General features: G+C 44.6%; 1 protein-coding gene across 3 annotated transcripts; it reads left to right on the plus strand.

Moving 5' to 3' along the window:
* Positions 1 to 966: 966 nt before the first annotated feature.
* Positions 967 to 12229, plus strand: LOC146548516 (asialoglycoprotein receptor 2-like). 3 transcript variants are annotated; one of them, XM_085261986.1, is made up of 7 exons: positions 967 to 1186; positions 5326 to 5436; positions 8872 to 8961; positions 9047 to 9109; positions 9365 to 9504; positions 9981 to 10087; positions 10815 to 12229. In XM_085261986.1, exons 1-7 carry the CDS (start codon positions 1042 to 1044, stop codon positions 10933 to 10935), a joined length of 777 nt encoding a protein of 258 aa, XP_085118112.1. In that variant the 5' UTR covers positions 967 to 1041; the 3' UTR covers positions 10936 to 12229. The 3 variants fall into 3 exon arrangements, with proteins under 3 accessions (XP_085118112.1, XP_085118111.1, XP_085118113.1); XM_085261985.1 differs by lacking the exons at positions 967 to 1186; positions 5326 to 5436 and adding exons at positions 5445 to 6976; positions 7298 to 7414 and having other exon boundaries at positions 10815 to 12225; XM_085261987.1 differs by lacking the exons at positions 967 to 1186; positions 5326 to 5436 and adding an exon at positions 5445 to 6976.
* The last annotated feature ends 4287 nt before the right edge of the window (positions 12230 to 16516 follow it).

The raw sequence follows: 16516 nt of genomic DNA on the forward strand, positions 1-16516 counted from the left end.
AGGGAATGAAGGAGGCTGTGAGAAGAAACACAAGGGAACAGATCACAGGTGGGAACAAAGCTGAACGTAATCAAACTAACGAGACCAGGAAGCAAAACTAAACAAGATGCACACAGGACGAGAGACTGTCAGAGTAAAACAGGAAACAGCAGAAACACAGAGACACGACTGGGGAACAGGCCAATCAGCATGGAGACAAGACTGACTTCACAGAGAGATACTAACACAGGAAGAGGGCGGGGACACAGAGGAGGGATGATAACACAAAACCTGAGGCTAGATAACAAACTAAGACCTGGGACACAAACAGAGACACAACAATCATGACCAAAACTTCACCTCAGAACATGAAATGAACCAGAATCAGACGTCAAACACAAACGCTGGCTCACAGACCAGGACCATGAGCCTCCACACAGAAAGACTCCACCCAAAACAGGAACTCTCTTTCTGAGAAGTGATGGTGCTCACCACTGCAGCACCACGCTGCCCTGTTAGTTTCTGTGCTGGTAAAAATAAAGATGAATAAATAGTTCACTCTGACATATTTCCTGTGTCACAAACACTTCTTCTCTCTGCTGCTTCGATGTACTTACAGTTTGTAGAAGGCAGCGTCTAACAAAGTCGTGTTATTATAAACATACTGCAGCTGCTGTGTTAAACCTGTATGTTTGTGATATGATAAGCAGCAAATATTAAAACAAGTTGTTGGAGGTATTTTAATGAGCACTAAATGGTTTCCCGATCCCACTGAAATCCACAAATGTATTTAAGCTACTGCAAGTTTCTGTCATTTATCATTTTTAATGATTTAATTACTGTATTAATGGAATTTCAGCATTTTTAATTTATATAATGGAACTGGAGGTCTTGCAGGATGTTGTTTGCAGTGCTTTATAACTGACTCTTACACGTATCATGACGTGTCAGATGAAAAGTGACTCTCGTCTGGTTTTACTTCCTCTTTGTTTTCTCTTCAAAGCTGTCGGACTTAAAGACACAGACAGACGGTGAAGCTGCTCAAAGATCTTTCAGCTCAAAATGTCTACAGAAATTCAAAGTGTTGAAGATTTCAGGGTGAAATACAGCAGAGGGTCCCAGGAGGATGGAGGAGTGAGAGAGCAGAGTGAGGTGGAGGTGTTAGATGATGGAGAGCAGCACCCTGACGTTGGCCTACAAGAAGCTGGTAAGCAGGAAATCATCAAAGTGACCAAACCAAAGAAAATGTTGGTGATGAAAGTGTTGTTCAGTGTCTTTTAAAGCTCTGATATCCGACCACTTTAAGACATATTAGTGTTCGTGTCACATGTGCCCAGAATATGTTTCCAGTCCAAACTGGCACACAGATCATTTGTTGCACTGGGCCTGTTTACTCCCAGTTAGGAGCTCCGTTTCTAACCGTCTGACTGTTTCAGTGTCTGTGGCTTCAAGTCAAACTGGTTCAGCTGCTGCTCTGCTTTCAGGAAGAGGTCTGTGAGTGGCAGAGAGAAGCAGCCAATAGGAGCAGCACAGCTCTTTCTGCTTCCTCTCCAAGTGATAACATGACTGTAAATACAGCCAGATTGTCCACACAGTCATTGTTTTAAACATATGTGAATGTCGAGTTTGTCCGACAATGTTGTGCTTCCAAAAATGCGTCTTTCAGAGGTGCAGAGCAGCAGCTTGGTATGCAGCTGCAGTGTGTTAGCAGCTTCCCCCTGCAGTTAATGCAGCACGTTTAAATCAGTAGTTCATAGTTGTTCTGTGGTCTGACAACAGGAACAGAAAGATGCAGATTCATTGTGAGTTCAGCTGCATCAAAATGCAGTATGAGTGAGTGTAGAGAGGAGAGAAGCAAACTGATGGAAACAGCTAGCAGAAAGCTAACTGAGTGTAACTGAAGCACAAACACAGAGTAACACACACCCAGCACCACTCTGTTATAAATCAGCTTTAAAGTTTCCACAGTTCATGGTTGTTCCTGTCAGGGTTCCTGGGTCGGTGACCCAGTGTTTTCAGTTCACACTCACTGTTTATCTACTGCCTGTTCCACTTCCTGTTTTATTGTGTTAGCCTTGGTCTGTGTGTATTATGTTCAGTCCTCTTCCCATTATCATTAGTTCATTATGTTCAGCTGTGTACTCACCGGTCCCTCATTATCATCATTATCACCAGCCTGTGTATTTAAGCCCTCTGTTCTACCCATTCAGTGTCGGGTCATTGATGATGTAAGTCTGATGTCGTCTGTATGTTCAGTCAGTCATTCATTCATTCATTCATTCATTCATTCATTCAGCCAGCCAGCCAGCCATTTCCTCCCTCTGTACTGTTTGCTCGCTCCTTCGGCAATAAACATCCACCTTCACCTACCTGCCTGTGAGTCCAGCGTTTGGGTCCTCCTTCTCTCATCCACGACACTACCGCTGACAGAATGACCCGACCACGCGTTGTGGACCCAGCGGACTCGGACCTTTTCGAGCGGCAGGACGCAGCGCTCTCCATTTGGGCGGAGAAGCTCAGGTGGAAACAGCGGCTCTTCTCAGAGAGGGAGCACGTCTTTGAGGGGACTCGCCTGGCTCTGGGCGGGCCTCGGAGACGCCGCGGTCCTCCACCTGCTGCCTCACCTGCATCGGAGCATTCGCCGCGGAGAGTGGGCGTCACAGGCCAGGCTTCGGCCGCTCGCTCTTCCGCTGCTACGCTCCTCGCTCGCCCGCCAGCCATTTTACTCACCGGACCTTCAACCTCGCCATGGCACGGTGGCTCCGCCTCCCACCTCGGCTCAATGGAGGCTCCCGTGCCAGAGGCTCGGCTGTGTACCCCGCCCACTGCCTCTTCCCGGAGAAAGCGGCGCACACGTCGCCATAACAAGGACTATTTCCAGCATCTCCCGATGGTGAGCTCCAGTGACTGTTTTTCGCACTCACCGTCTGATTATCCACTTAAAACACACAATAGACCCTTTTCTGATTCATGGGATGTTTCCCTCCTAGAGGATGATGTGGACTGGGAAGATTTTTTCTGCTCTGCTCCCCCAAAGACTGTTCAGTCAAAGACTGTAAATAGTGGTGGCAGAAGGACCAGAATAAAGCCAGATACACCTGTCAGTATCACTCACCCAGTCATCATTTCCACTCCTGTCAGTCAGCCGACACCCACACCTGTGCCCGCACCCAGGACGAGGGCAGCTGTGACCCCGTATACCTCCACACCCACCTCTGTCCCTCGGGTGGGGGTGACTGGTGTCCAGCCACCTCCCGTGCCTGTCCCAGCGCCTAGGCTGAGGGCGGCCAGGATCTGGCCTGACCCCCCTAGAGACTCAGCTGAGGCTCTCCAGCCAGTGCCCTCACGCTCTGGAGGCACGGAAGAGCCAATCAGTCCACCACTTCATCCACCACCTGATCCAGCCTTTCACGCACTAGCTTTATCCCTGGTTAGGCTGGCTGAAGTGTCCCCTGCTCAGGCACCAGCTTTACTAGCCCAGGCCGTAGCCTTATCTCCCCGTCTAGCCCAGTCTGTAGCTCAGCCATCAGCCACACCAACGTCAGCTCCGTCGTCAGCCACGCCTGCCTCTGTTCCTCCCTTAGCATCTCCACTCCAGTCGGTTCCCTCACCTGCTGTTCAGCTTTCCCTCCAGTCAGTTCAGTCTCCTCCTGTCCTCCAGTCACCTCCTGTAGCTCAGTCTGCTCCTGTCCCCCAGTCCAGTCTGCTCCTGTCCCCCAGTCCAGTCTGCTCCTGTCCCCCAGTCCAGTCTGCTCCTGTCCCCCAGTCGCCTGTCCACCATCCTGTTCGGTTCCCGGACCTGCAGCCACAGCACCCAGAGCCAGCTGTGAGCTCTCCTGCTCCTCAGCCAGGGGTTTCCGCACCCGCTGGCCCGGCCTGTCTCCAGCCAGAGGCTTCAGCTTCGTCTGGTCCGGCCTCTGCCTCAGCTGCACCCACGCCCGGCCCGGCCTCTGCCTCAGCTTCTGCTCCGCCTGGTCCGGCTCCAGCCTCAGAGCCTTCGTCCTCGTCTGGTCCTGTGCCCACCGGGCCATGGCCAGCACGCCTAACACTGGAGAGCCGCCGCCGCTGCCTTCCGCGCGGCCGGCCCCCTGAACTGCTCCGTCGTCTCCTTCGCCGCCGCCGCTGCCTTCCGCGCGGCCGGCCTCCGGACCGCCTGCGCCTGAGTGGCCGCCGCTGCCTTCCGCGCGGCCGGCCCCCGGACCGCCTTCGCCTGAGTGGCCGCCGTTGCCTTCCGCACGGTCGGTCCACCGGAACAGTCTCGACCGCCGCAGCCGCCCACCGGACCGGCTCAGTGGTCGCTGCTGCCTTCCACGTGGCCGCCCACCTGAACTGTCTCGTCTCGGCCTCGGGCCACGTGGCCACCCACCCGAACTGTCTCTGTGTGGCCTCCGTCCCTCCGTCCTGGGCCCCCTCCGCCCGCCCTGTTCTGGTTCTTTTTCGTTTGGCCGTCGGGTGCCGGCCTTTGGGGGGGGGGGGGTCCTGTCAGGGTTCCTGGGTCGGTGACCCAGTGTTTTCAGTTCACACTCACTGTTTATCTACTGCCTGTTCCACTTCCTGTTTTATTGTGTTAGCCTTGGTCTGTGTGTATTATGTTCAGTCCTCTTCCCATTATCATTAGTTCATTATGTTCAGCTGTGTACTCACCGGTCCCTCATTATCATCATTATCACCAGCCTGTGTATTTAAGCCCTCTGTTCTACCCATTCAGTGTCGGGTCATTGATGATGTCGTCTGTATGTTCAGTCAGTCAGTCTTTTGGTCATTCATTCATTCATTCAGTCAGCCAGCCAGCCATTTCCTCCCTCTGTACTGTTTGCTCGCTCCTTCGGCAATAAACATCCACCTTCACCTACCTGCCTGTGAGTCCAGCGTTTGGGTCCTCCTTCTCTCATCCACGACACTACCGCTGACAGTTCCTCAGCATTACACTTTCCTCACAGCTCTGACCCGCGTGCAGATGATCATCATACAAACTAATATTCTGGGACTCTCCTCCATATTTGTCCCTCAGGTTTCTACACTTCTTTCTACGTTCCCTCACGTCCATCAGGATAGTTTTGCTCATTTAGTCCTTATATTGAGAGGATTGTTTTTCTCTCACTGATCTATTCAAAAGCTGCGACCAAGAAGTGGCCAGAAATGCACCGACCGATCACAACAGCTGGAATGGACTAATGTTACTTTGTCCTTGTTTGAGTTCCTGTAACTTTTTAACAAACTCGACTAATTTGTTTGGTAAATCTGATTTACTTTCTACTGGGATCATTCCTACAGTGAGGATTAATAAAAAGCTCCAAAGTCTCTCATTAGTGCTTCATAAATGGACTTTTTGTTTTATCTTTGTAGATGTTCACACCGAGAAGAAGCTTCCAGCTGTGAGAAGAAGCTGGTTCAGAGCTTTTGAAGTGAACCTGGGAGTGCTGTATCTGCTGATTGTGGTGGGAATCATGACACGCTGTGAGGAATTTGATTCCAATATGTTAGATGTTTGATTTTGAACATTAGAAGTGAAATGATGCTGCAGACCTGATTGTGTTTAGTTCCTGTTCCCACACTGCAGAGTTTCTCCTACTTCACTGGAAAACACACAAACAGCAAACTTGTTACTGTAATGTTATTGTAGGGTCGACCTCACAACATAAAGCACCTTGAGGCTGTTGCTGTGATTTGGAGCTGTAGAAGTAAAACTGAATTGAATGATTAAGACAACGTGTGTCCTCCAGTTGGACAAACCTCCAACACCTAAGTAGCACACAGGTGTAATCCTAGTCAGGTGCTTTCAGTGTGGAGGAGCTCCAGCTGGGCTCATCACTCCCACACATCCTGGAGAGAATGAAGAGCTCGTCCAGTGCTGCATGACCAGGATGGAAACCACACTGTTGCTCTGAATTTGAGATTTCACAATTGGATGGAGTTTCTCCTTCAATATTCTGACATAAACCTTCTCAGGGAGGCTGAGGAGTGTTTGAACCCACCAGCCCAGATTTACAAATCCAGAGGCCGAGTACCCGACTCTCATGTAATGTTGCAGAGGTGTGTTAACCAGGACGGCCCAACAACAAGGAGTATTTCCTGGTGACCTCACAGTAAGATGTGCAACATTTAAGTGCACTGTAATTTCAAAAAACTTTTCCTCCTTATGTTGGACACTTTTTCACACAAGTACTTCTGTATTCCTTTGAAAATCAAATCAAAGAACACACGAGAAAAAAAATGAACTGCATCAGTTTTCCTGAAAGTGCAAAATGTAGAAATGAAAGGAAAAGTTACAGTTTAAAAAACTTTAAAATCTTCGGTCAGCAGTGAAGCTAAATTTAATTGTTGTTCATTTAAAGAGTGTTTGAGACGTGGTTCAAACTTTCCACATCGACTGGATGAACCTCAACAGTTCAACAGTTTGTTTCTCTATAAGGCAACAGCAAGAAAACAAACTGTAACTGACAAAATAACATTTCCTGGGTCGAACCAACTGTGACACTGAGGTGTGACTGTGTTTGTGCTTTTATGTGTGAACGTTCAACGTCTTTAGAAAAAGAAGAGTTTATACATTTTCTGCTTTATGCAAACTCAGTCAAAAGCTCAACAAAGTACACATATTGTACAACACAGAGTTTTATCTGTAGTTAAGAGAAACACAAAATGCAGTTAAGAAATTTTTATGCAAATTAATCACACGGTCTGTGTTTCCTTACATGCTGCCACTTCCTCAAAGCTTCTTCCTGCCTGAAAGCAGACAGAAGGCTGGACAAGAATAAAACAGCTCGATATCTTCCAGGGTCAGTACTGCAGAACTGTTAGAGTACAGTTTAAACTCCTGCTCAGCGTCTCCGTCCTCTCACGATGTCCTCAGATATTTATGCCAAACCAGATCTATCAAAGAAGGTGAGATACAGCAGAAAGCAGGACGGAGCAGAGTGGGAGCAGAGGGAGGTGGATATCTACGAGAGTACAGATGAGATGAGAGATAGTTATGATCATTTTCAGTCACAGGAAGGAGGTAAGTCAATTATGAATCTAAATGTACTTCCAGTTTGTTACAGTCAGCTTTTAATGCCAAATTACTGCAGCCCACCAAACATCTGTTTCTCCATTTGCTGTATGAACCTTTTTAATTTAAATTCTTTCCCACAATAGTTTGTAAGTCACTTATTGATTAACAGGAACTTCTTTCAGTCACAGTGCAGATGTTATATTTCCTTTGTTTTTTGGCAACCGGCCCTTTTTTGACGTTAAGCTGATACAACCACAACCACAGGTCTGTTAACCACAGACTGACAGGAAATAAGCACAAACCAACATCCACACTGCTTTCTAACAGGACCACAGACTCTGAATCCTCCTTCAGTCCTGAAGGGCTCTTTCAGATGTGCTACACTGGGTCTAAGAGTGCTGTGCCTCCTGATGTTAGCTGGGATCATCATCCTGTCCATATGCTGTAAGATAAGATACAACCTCTGAACTTCTCCTGCAAATGAATGTATGACTGATACTGAATCCCAGCAGCCAACAAACATGCAGCTTCACAACCAAATACAGGAAGTACATGAAGCCAACACAGAAGCAGCAAACACTGCAGTTCCTTTAATGACCACTGGAGGCTGATGCTGAAAGCGAGTCAGTCCCCACAGACTCCCATGTTAAAATGAGCACCTTTGCTGCAGTAAAAACATGTTTCCATTCAGGACCAAATGAGTTTTGGTCTCTAAGGATAGTTTCCTCTTCATAAAAACTGCACGGTGGCATTTTAAATGGAATTCTCTGATCAATAATATGAGCTGCTGTGTGGTACAGCCTGACCAACACGTTGGTTTTGCTGACTGAGCTTCTAGTATTTCATCAGTCTGTTACTTAGCACTGATTAGCAGGTGTGTGTCTGTGTGCATGATTCCTGGTTCATATCTTGTGTGTGTTGTGGAGTGAATGTTCTTGTTGTTCCTTCAAACTCTTCACTCAACACGCTGATTCTGTGATTACATCAACAAAGCAGACAGGCAGCAGCATCTGCTGCAGACTGATGCAGGTGCAGCCACACTATGTTAGACAGTGGCCGTCTGTCATTGTGCGACTAGTTAGTTCACTTGGTGTATTAAGCAGGTAGCTAACAAGCTAATGTTAGCTCCATTCATCTGCTGGGATATATCAATGAATCTTTTTTTATTACATCAAATCACAACAACAGTTGCCTCGAGGTTCTTTATATTATCAGGTAAAGACTCCACAATAACAAAAACAACAACACAGAGAAAACTCCCAGCAGCTGCTGATGTTTGGATTTTAAGGTGGTTTGATTCTATGTTTTAAATCAGTTGATGATCTTCAGCTGACCTTTAGCTCCTGGTGGAGCTGTGACAGACTTAATGCTGGATCAGCAGAAACATCACAAATCTATGATGTGAGAACAGAGACGCCTGCAAAAGGACGTCTGAAAGCAGGAAGTTCCTGGAAGCTGCAGGAAGAAACATTTATTAATTATAAATAAGCAGAAAGAGGAAGTGTTGAAGCCTCAGAGCAGCTTTGACTGAATGTAAAAAGACATATTTTCAGTGAGAACAGGCACATGTCACATGAGTCAGAATCTATTCTTTCAAAGCATATAGATAACATCTCTGACTACAGGTGTAGAAATGCTGTTTGACTCTTCACCTTCTTCCTCCACACTGAAGCACAATTATTCTGAATCTTGTCAGTGGTTTTTGTTCACAGTTGATACGTATTTAGCTCATCAGATTTCCTGTAGTTCTAACACCTCCACCCACAGGACATGTTAAAGAGCAATGGCTGCAAGTTTCTGACTCTTATTGATATTTGACAAAGCAGAGGAAGAAGATTATTTCTGTTCAACGTTTCACTCATTTTATTTTATTTTATTTTGCTTTCACTGAAATATTTCAGATGCTTTGAACAAGAGTGAAAACAACAAACTTCAAATCAAACACAATAAACTGAACCACAGTTACAACGAGCTACAGACTGAACATCAAGGTAAGAAAGTATTTAAAATTAACAAGAAAATACTAATGTCAGATAAAATTTATATTTACATTTTTTAACATGTTTTTTTCTACAGAGACAAAACGACTCAACAGTCAGTTACAGGAAGAAGTGAAGAAGCTGAAGGAGAAGATAGAAGGTAATAAAGTTTGAATAACTGATAGAAAACATCAGTGTTACACAGTGATAACCTGATTGTGTCTTTGTTTTGAATCCTACATGTTTGATGCTGTGTAACAGTTTCTCTGTATAAATGTAAGTTTCAGTTCATTATGAATAAGAGAGAAAACCTGAGTTTAAATGAAGCATTTACAGGGAAAATGACAGGAACCAAAGATTCATGTGATACAACAGGACACAAAGTCTGTCTTTAAAACATGTGTTTGACTTTAAGAGAAGTGTCCTGATCGATGGACGAGGTTTGGAAGCAGCTGTTACTTTAAATCCACTGAGAGTAAAACTTGGTCTGAGAGCAGGAGAGCCTGTCAGGATAAAGGAGCTGATCTGGTGATGATAAACAGCAAAGAGGAACAGGTGGGTGTGTTTGTTCATGTCTGTGTGATCTTTGATGGAGCTGACAGTCATCTGTTACTTGTGTCTTTGACCTGCTGTCAGTCTGTGACCTGCTTCCTGTCTCCACTCTGATGGATTTCTTGGATTCTCCTTTTTTGTTGCAGACACATTCAAACGTAAAGTTTTTACACATTTGACAAACATTTAATTTACACAGAAATGTTATAAAATGAGAGAAATCCTCATAATCCAGATTATTTTTCTGATTCAATCCAACTGAATCAAATGATTTGTTAACACTGATTCCACTGCAACACTGACTGAGCTACAGGAGGAGCTGATATTCATTGATTCTTTGGCTCTTTCTGATTTCTGCACAATGGAAGAAAAGTTTCATCACAGTTATTCTTCCTTCAGACATGTTCACAAGATGATGTCACTACAACAGAAGTGCTGAATTATGACTGGAGACAATATTTGTGTCTCTTCTCAAACAGGAATTTGTCAGTAATTTCAGAGGATACTCTTGGATTGGTCTGAGAGCCAACCAGACATCAGGAGGATATAAATGGGAATGGGTGGACGGATCAGCGCTGACACAAACGTGAGACATTAGTTTGTTTCTATTCCAGAGTTATTATTTAGAAGTGAAACACTGATGTTTTGGAAGATAGATCAGCAATACATGAGCTGAGCTATTTTCCAACAGCCCCACAAACTGAATGTAAAGAAAAGCAGAAATCCTCCTTTGAATGAACAGCTGTGCTTGAACTCTCTTCATCTGCAGTCTGTGATGACGTTCAGTTACAACAAGTCAGTTTGAAGGAATCAGGATTGAAACATGTTCAAAGCAGCGACCGACACATTTCACTTTGTTCAATTTGTCTTCATGTTTTTGTGCTGTAATGTTTCTTTTCTCACAGAACAAAAAGTGTTTCAGAGAATTCCTGTCTCTTCTTCTTTGGTGTTTGTAAAACTTCAGAACATATGAAGGAAGAAGCTTCAGTAAATATGACCTGATAGACACACATTTCAAAGTGATGTCTGTAAACAGCTGACAAACAGTTTCAAACAGCAGAAAGTCAGCTCTGACTTCTTTTTATTCTCCATTTTTACAGCAGGAAGATTTCATATTCATCAAAGCTTGAAAGCTGTTTTAGTGTGCATGATGATTCTCAGAGAAAAGTCTAAAGGAGGGAAAGTGGGCGAGAAACCTGGGAAAGAAATACAGCAAATATTGGAAATATTCCAAAAGAGACGCATATTTATATGAATGTGACAATAGTTATGAGTTTAGTCCAGTTTCATATCAGATTTGATCTCTCTGACAGGTTGAGGGGAACAGGATGGTCAGATCCTTATTCTGGATACCGTGGAGTCTGCTGTGACGATGATGGGAGATGGACACGGTCATATTATCCTTATTCAATGACCTTCATCTGTGAGAAATGAGTTTGGTGCTTTGATGTAAATGTTTGAATAATCCAACCAAAGACACCTCACTATGAAATGTCCTGCATGAGCCTCAGACTCAGCTTACAGTCTTTACTTGTTCATTCTGCATCATATATTGATTACATATATTGTCCCTCTGTGCTCTGTGCTGTACAGTAAGGTTGGAAGTCATCCACACAAAACCTTGAAGTACTTCATTACTCTGTAGTTCCAGCAAATTGTTCTAATAAAAGTCAAAGTGCAGCTTGTCTTTACTTTGGTTTACTTGGTTTATTCATCAGCCTGTTGGTCCTAAAACTACAGTAAATGTCTTGTTTCTAAAAGTTCAGCAAAAAATATGTTTGATTAATAAGAATTTTAAAGGTTCTGATCAGCTGGAACATCAGAAGGACATTTTTAAACCTCTGTGTATGTGAAAGTGACAGAAAGACATCAAATGTTAATTGTGTTATGTGAGTCATATATATTTAGTTTTGCATTTTATATGGAAGTTGTATTTTGATTTGAAAAACAAATATTTCACATAAAGCTTTAAGTGTTGATGACTTTAATTACAGATAAAATAACTTACTCAGTAACTTATTGGTTGAATAGTAAACGAGAGAAAACGGCTTCAGAGCTCTAAGTGTCGCTATATTAAAGGTTCAACATTTAACTTGGAGACACTTTGAAATATTTCAAAACTAAAAAACATCAACAGAATATGAAGAAAACATCTCTGACGTCACGTTCAACACATCTACATATGAACTGAAGTTAGCATCCAGCTGATGTCAGCCTGTACTCTCATGTAATACCACTTTGTACCACAAGAGGCTGCAGTGAGCCAGCATAGTCTGCACTGAGCTCACATTTGTATAGTTGTTGTTGCACTACAGCATTAGGTCAGACCACAAGTGTGTTGTTCTTTTACAATAAACAGCAACAATCAGAAAGTGTGTTTGGATTGACAACAACTGTGATGACACATTATAACCTGTTATTAAAGTTCTGCCCCTGCTTTGATCAAATGTGGGTTACTGCTGGTTAGTTAGTGTGACTTCATACAAACCTGTGTGTTACACCAGTGGAAGAAGCTTTTCCTTCATCAGTCTTCTTGTTTCTTACTATAGGGCTGAACAGCTACACTAACACTCTCTGGCTCTATGCTGCCCCCCTGTGGTCACAGTTGTAGTCAGTGTTGGTATGAAATGTTTGAAAGCTTCAGCACCACAGACAGCTACAGGCAGCTCCACCCTCTCTGTACCATGTCTGCAACCTGTAACTTCAGTGTGTTCATTTAAACATTGAAATAAACTCTGGCTGCACATCGTTCTGCTTTTCTTTAAAAACAAAAACGGTTAAATAGTGTAAAATATGTAAATGTACAAAAGTTAGTGGTCCCAGAATAACTACAACTTTAAATAATTATAATCATAGCAAAGTTTGGCCTGATGGTGGCAGTAATGGAAACATTAGAGTACCACCATCATCACTTTCATTTTACAACATTTTACTTGAAGAACACTCAAGGACACTGTACACAGCAGAATAATAAAAGCAACAGAAAAGCAGGCAGTTTACACAATCATAAAGTCATAAGGCATAAAACTAATTTAACATAGCAGAGTGGAGAGGTTATGTGGGATAAGCTATTTTGAACCAGTGAGTTTTTGTCTAGACTTAAAGAGAGAGAAGGAAGAGATATTTCTTAAATCAGGAGGTCGTGAACTCCAGAGTCGAGGAGCAGAGCAGCTGAAAGCCACGGTGGCAAGACAGGGGGCGGGGCTAGAGAGAGAAAGAGAAGAAGGAGATCTAAGACACCGAGACGGGATCATCATCAGAGATAGATGATGAACAGCCTTAAATGTGTACAAAAGTATTTTGACAATGATGTGATATCTAACTGGGAGTGATGAGATCTATAGAAGGGGTCCTGGTGATGATACGAGCAGCAGAGTTCTGGACACATTAAAGCTCATTAATGGATTTTTGAGTAAGACCACAAAGAAGTGAATCACAGTAATCGATCCGAGCAGTAACAACACTGTGAACAAGAACGGCAGCGGCATGTGGAGTGAGAAAAGGACAGAGACAACTAATGTTGCACAATTGAAAATATGCAGACTGAGTAACATCATTAATGTGTGAACTGAACGATAGAGTACTGTCGAGGATGATACCCAAACTTTTCACAGAGGAAGAAACAGAGACCGGCGAGTTATTGATCGTTATAGTCAAACTGTTGGTTCTGGATAATGTTGATTTAGAGTCGACCAAGAGAAGCTCAGATTTGACGGTAACAGCAGTCGGTAAGAAGATTTTTACCCAGAACTAAAATGAAAACCAGAGAGCAGAAATGTAAAAGAACAAAAACAATGGTGGGGTTGGCCCGGAAGCAGAGAGGAGAAGAGGCTCAGAACATGTGGACAGTATGAAAACGGAGGAGATGAAAGAACGTCTCTGGAGGTCGGACGTGTTGCTAACAGTGGAGGGGCTGCTTTGAAGATTGGCTGCAAAGGCAGAGTCTCTCTGGAGACTTGGAGGCAGACAGGAGCCCTGCTGGGGCTTGGCTGGATAACTCAGAGGACTCAGGATACTCGGAAGTTACACCTCCTCCAGCTTATCCAAGGGAACATCAAGGTGTTCCCAGGCCAGCCAAGAGATCTAATTTCTCCAGCTTGTTCTGGGTCTACCCAGTGATTCTATCATAGAAGCATGAACAGGTGGAGACGGAGGCTGCAGCCTGACTGCTCATCAGTTACCTGCTGAAGTTCAGGGTCTGGCTGCTGCGCTAGTTATGGTGTTCTTGATTACAAAAGCACCACAAGTAAACCAGGAAACACTAACTGGAACACACAGCCGGAGGGATGAGGGAGATCATGACAAGTATTGGAGTGACTTTGTTAAAAATTGTCATTGTTGTGCTTCAAATTGTGAACCTTGTTTAAACTGCATGATTGAAGATATTCTTGTTTCTGTTCTCCTCCCTGCATGTAGGATGGTGGGGGAGGCTACAGCTATAGTGTTCAACTGCAGGCACATTCCAGGTAAAGATTCTGGTTTGCTTATTTGCTCGGGAACGTCCACTTCCTGTCCTTCATGGGCTCATCTATGTTTGTATATGGGGGAGCATTAAGGGGGTTAAGCCATATACAGGGTGGGGGGAGACGACCCTTTTATGAATAGGGATGTTGTTAAACGGTTGTAAACATATGTTGTGTAGCAGGAAGTCACGTATACAGAGACACACACACACATACAAACACATTCACAGTGTGTGTTCTCTGAATAAAAGGCTGCGAGGGGAGTTTGGAGTTGGCTACAGGGAGCTTGTGTCAGTTCTGGGAGGCAATCTCCCCTTGCAAGCAAACCGTACCAGTGGCTCTTGTGTTCTGTTTGCAGTCTCTCGTGGTCTGAATCCAGCAGGGTCGTATGTTCAGACCCAACAACAAGCAACACAAGGGAATGCAGACAATGAATACAAACAATAAGGGAACAGACCACAGGTGGGAACAAAGAGCAGAGTCTAATCGTCAGTTTTACTCACAGAGGGAGGATAGTAGGAGCGTCGTCTCCTCCGGCCTGAGGAAAAAGGAGAGTTTGGAGCTGCTGATGCAACATCATTCCAGCTGAAGAGCCTGTGATGAGCCGGCCCGTAAAATCTCCGGCGAGCAAAACGGCATCATCCAGGTGGAGTCGGCAGCTGGTGATAGGTTGTTGCTCCACGTGAGAAGGAAATCTGCACTTTTTTCTTCTTGGTGAAGGAAAAAGGGAAACCGGATAATTGAGCCTCTGATGGCCCCAGACAGGAAACTCTTTGAGGATCGAGGTGGAAGAGCTCATGAGGAGGCAGGCCAATGAGCGGGCAGCGGAGAGGCTGATCAACAACCGTGAGCAACCAGAGATGGGTGGATGATGCCCACTTTCAGCTGCAGAGCATCAGGTGCAGGCGGGGCAGCAGGTGGACGAACACGGCGTCTTTGAGGACCCCTTAGAGCCCGGTGAGTACCACTGAAAATGTGCTCCTACCAGGGGTGAGCCAACGCTTCCACTTCAGCTTTTCCTCAAGAAAGGAAACGGCTACTTGCTGCCACTTGTAGGTCGGAGTCTGCTGCTTTATTTTAGTGCTCGAGATCTCCTGTCATGTACCGCTGTGTGAGGCAAGGCAGGATAGCAGATAAAATGTGGGAGTCGGAGACAGAAACCAAACTTAAAGACAATTATTACTGACTACAAAAACACCATAACTAGACCAAGAAATACTAAACAGACGAACACACAGCTGGAGGGAATGAAGGAGGCTGTGAGAAGAAACACAAGGGAACAGATCACAGGTGGGAACAAAGCTGAACATAATCAAACTAACGAGACCAGGAAGCAAAACTAAACAAGATGCACACAGGACGAGAGACTGTCAGAGTAAAACAGGAAACAGCAGAAACACAGAGACACGACTGGGGAACAGGCCAATCAGCATGGAGACAAGACTGACTTCACAGAGAGATACTAACACAGGAAGAGGGCGGGGACACAGAGGGGGGATGATAACACAAAACCTGAGGCTAGATAACAAACTAAGACCTGGGACACAAACAGAGACACAACAATCATGACCAAAACTTCACCTCAGAACATGAAATGAACCAGAATCAGACGTCAAACACAAACGCTGGCTCACAGACCAGGACCATGAGCCTCCACACAGAAAGACTCCACCCAAAACTGTTAGGATGCCTGGGTCGTTGACCCAGGGTTTTTTGAGTTTATTATATTATTTATAACTTCTAGTCTTTGGGTTTTTGTTAGAGTCATGTCTTATGGTTTGTCTCTGTGTAATCCTTAGTTGCTGTCTCCCCGTGTCCAGTCAGTGTCTGTGTCTGCCCTGGTCCCACGTCTCTGTTCCCTCTGTTGTAGTGCAGACTCACAGGCAGTGTGAGTCTGTGTCTTTGTTCAGTCTGTGTTATGTGTTTCCTGTTTTACTTTGAAGGTCTCTATCTTATCTCAGTGTGCTCAGTTTACGCTTCCTTGTCTCGTCAGTTCTGATTTGCCCCAGCTGTGTTTCCCTCCTGTTGTCCATTCCCTGATTGCTCCCTCGATGTATTTAAGCTCTGTGTTGCAGTTTGTCATTGTCGCCATCTACCGTTTATTTTGCTGTGTGTTTTGTCTGCCTGTGTAAGTTATTTGGATTCTTACGTTTGTTCTGTTTGAGTTCAGCATCAAAGCTGTTTCAGTTTACGTTTGTCTCTGGAGTCTGCACCTTGGGTCCTTTTCTTGCCTGCACACAGCCGTCACATAACAAAAACAGGAACTCTCTTTCTGAGAAGTGATGGTGCTCACCACTGCAGCACCACGCTGCCCTGTTAGTTTCTGTGCTGGTAAAAATAAATAGTTCACTCTGACATATTTCCTGTGTCACAAACACTTCTTCTCTCTGCTGCTTCGATGTACTTACAGTTTGTAGAAGGCAGCGTCTAACAAAGCCGTGTTATTATAAACATACTGCAGCTGCTGAGTTAAAGCTTATTATCTCTGTGATAGAAATATTAAAAACAAAACTTCTTTCAGTGTTTTACATTCTTGTAACTGAACTTCAGAT

Source organism: Mchenga conophoros, linkage group LG22 (assembly GCF_057382185.1).
Source record: "Mchenga conophoros isolate Kocher_MC1m ecotype Shallow Benthic linkage group LG22, M_conophoros_male_GT1.1, whole genome shotgun sequence".
In the NCBI taxonomy this organism is placed as follows: domain Eukaryota; kingdom Metazoa; phylum Chordata; class Actinopteri; order Cichliformes; family Cichlidae; genus Mchenga; species Mchenga conophoros.

Bases quoted from the DNA above. Each gene is read 5' to 3' on its own strand.
- LOC146548516 (XM_085261985.1), top strand. From the start codon at position 6,820: ATGTCCTCAGATATTTATGCCAAACCAGATCTATCAAAGAAGGTGAGA. The intron at 6,977-7,297 runs GTAAGTCAATTA...GCTTTCTAACAG, and splicing joins TTTTCAGTCACAGGAAGGAG to GACCACAGACTCTGAATCCT. The intron at 9,505-9,980 runs GTGGGTGTGTTT...CTTCTCAAACAG, and splicing joins TAAACAGCAAAGAGGAACAG to GAATTTGTCAGTAATTTCAG.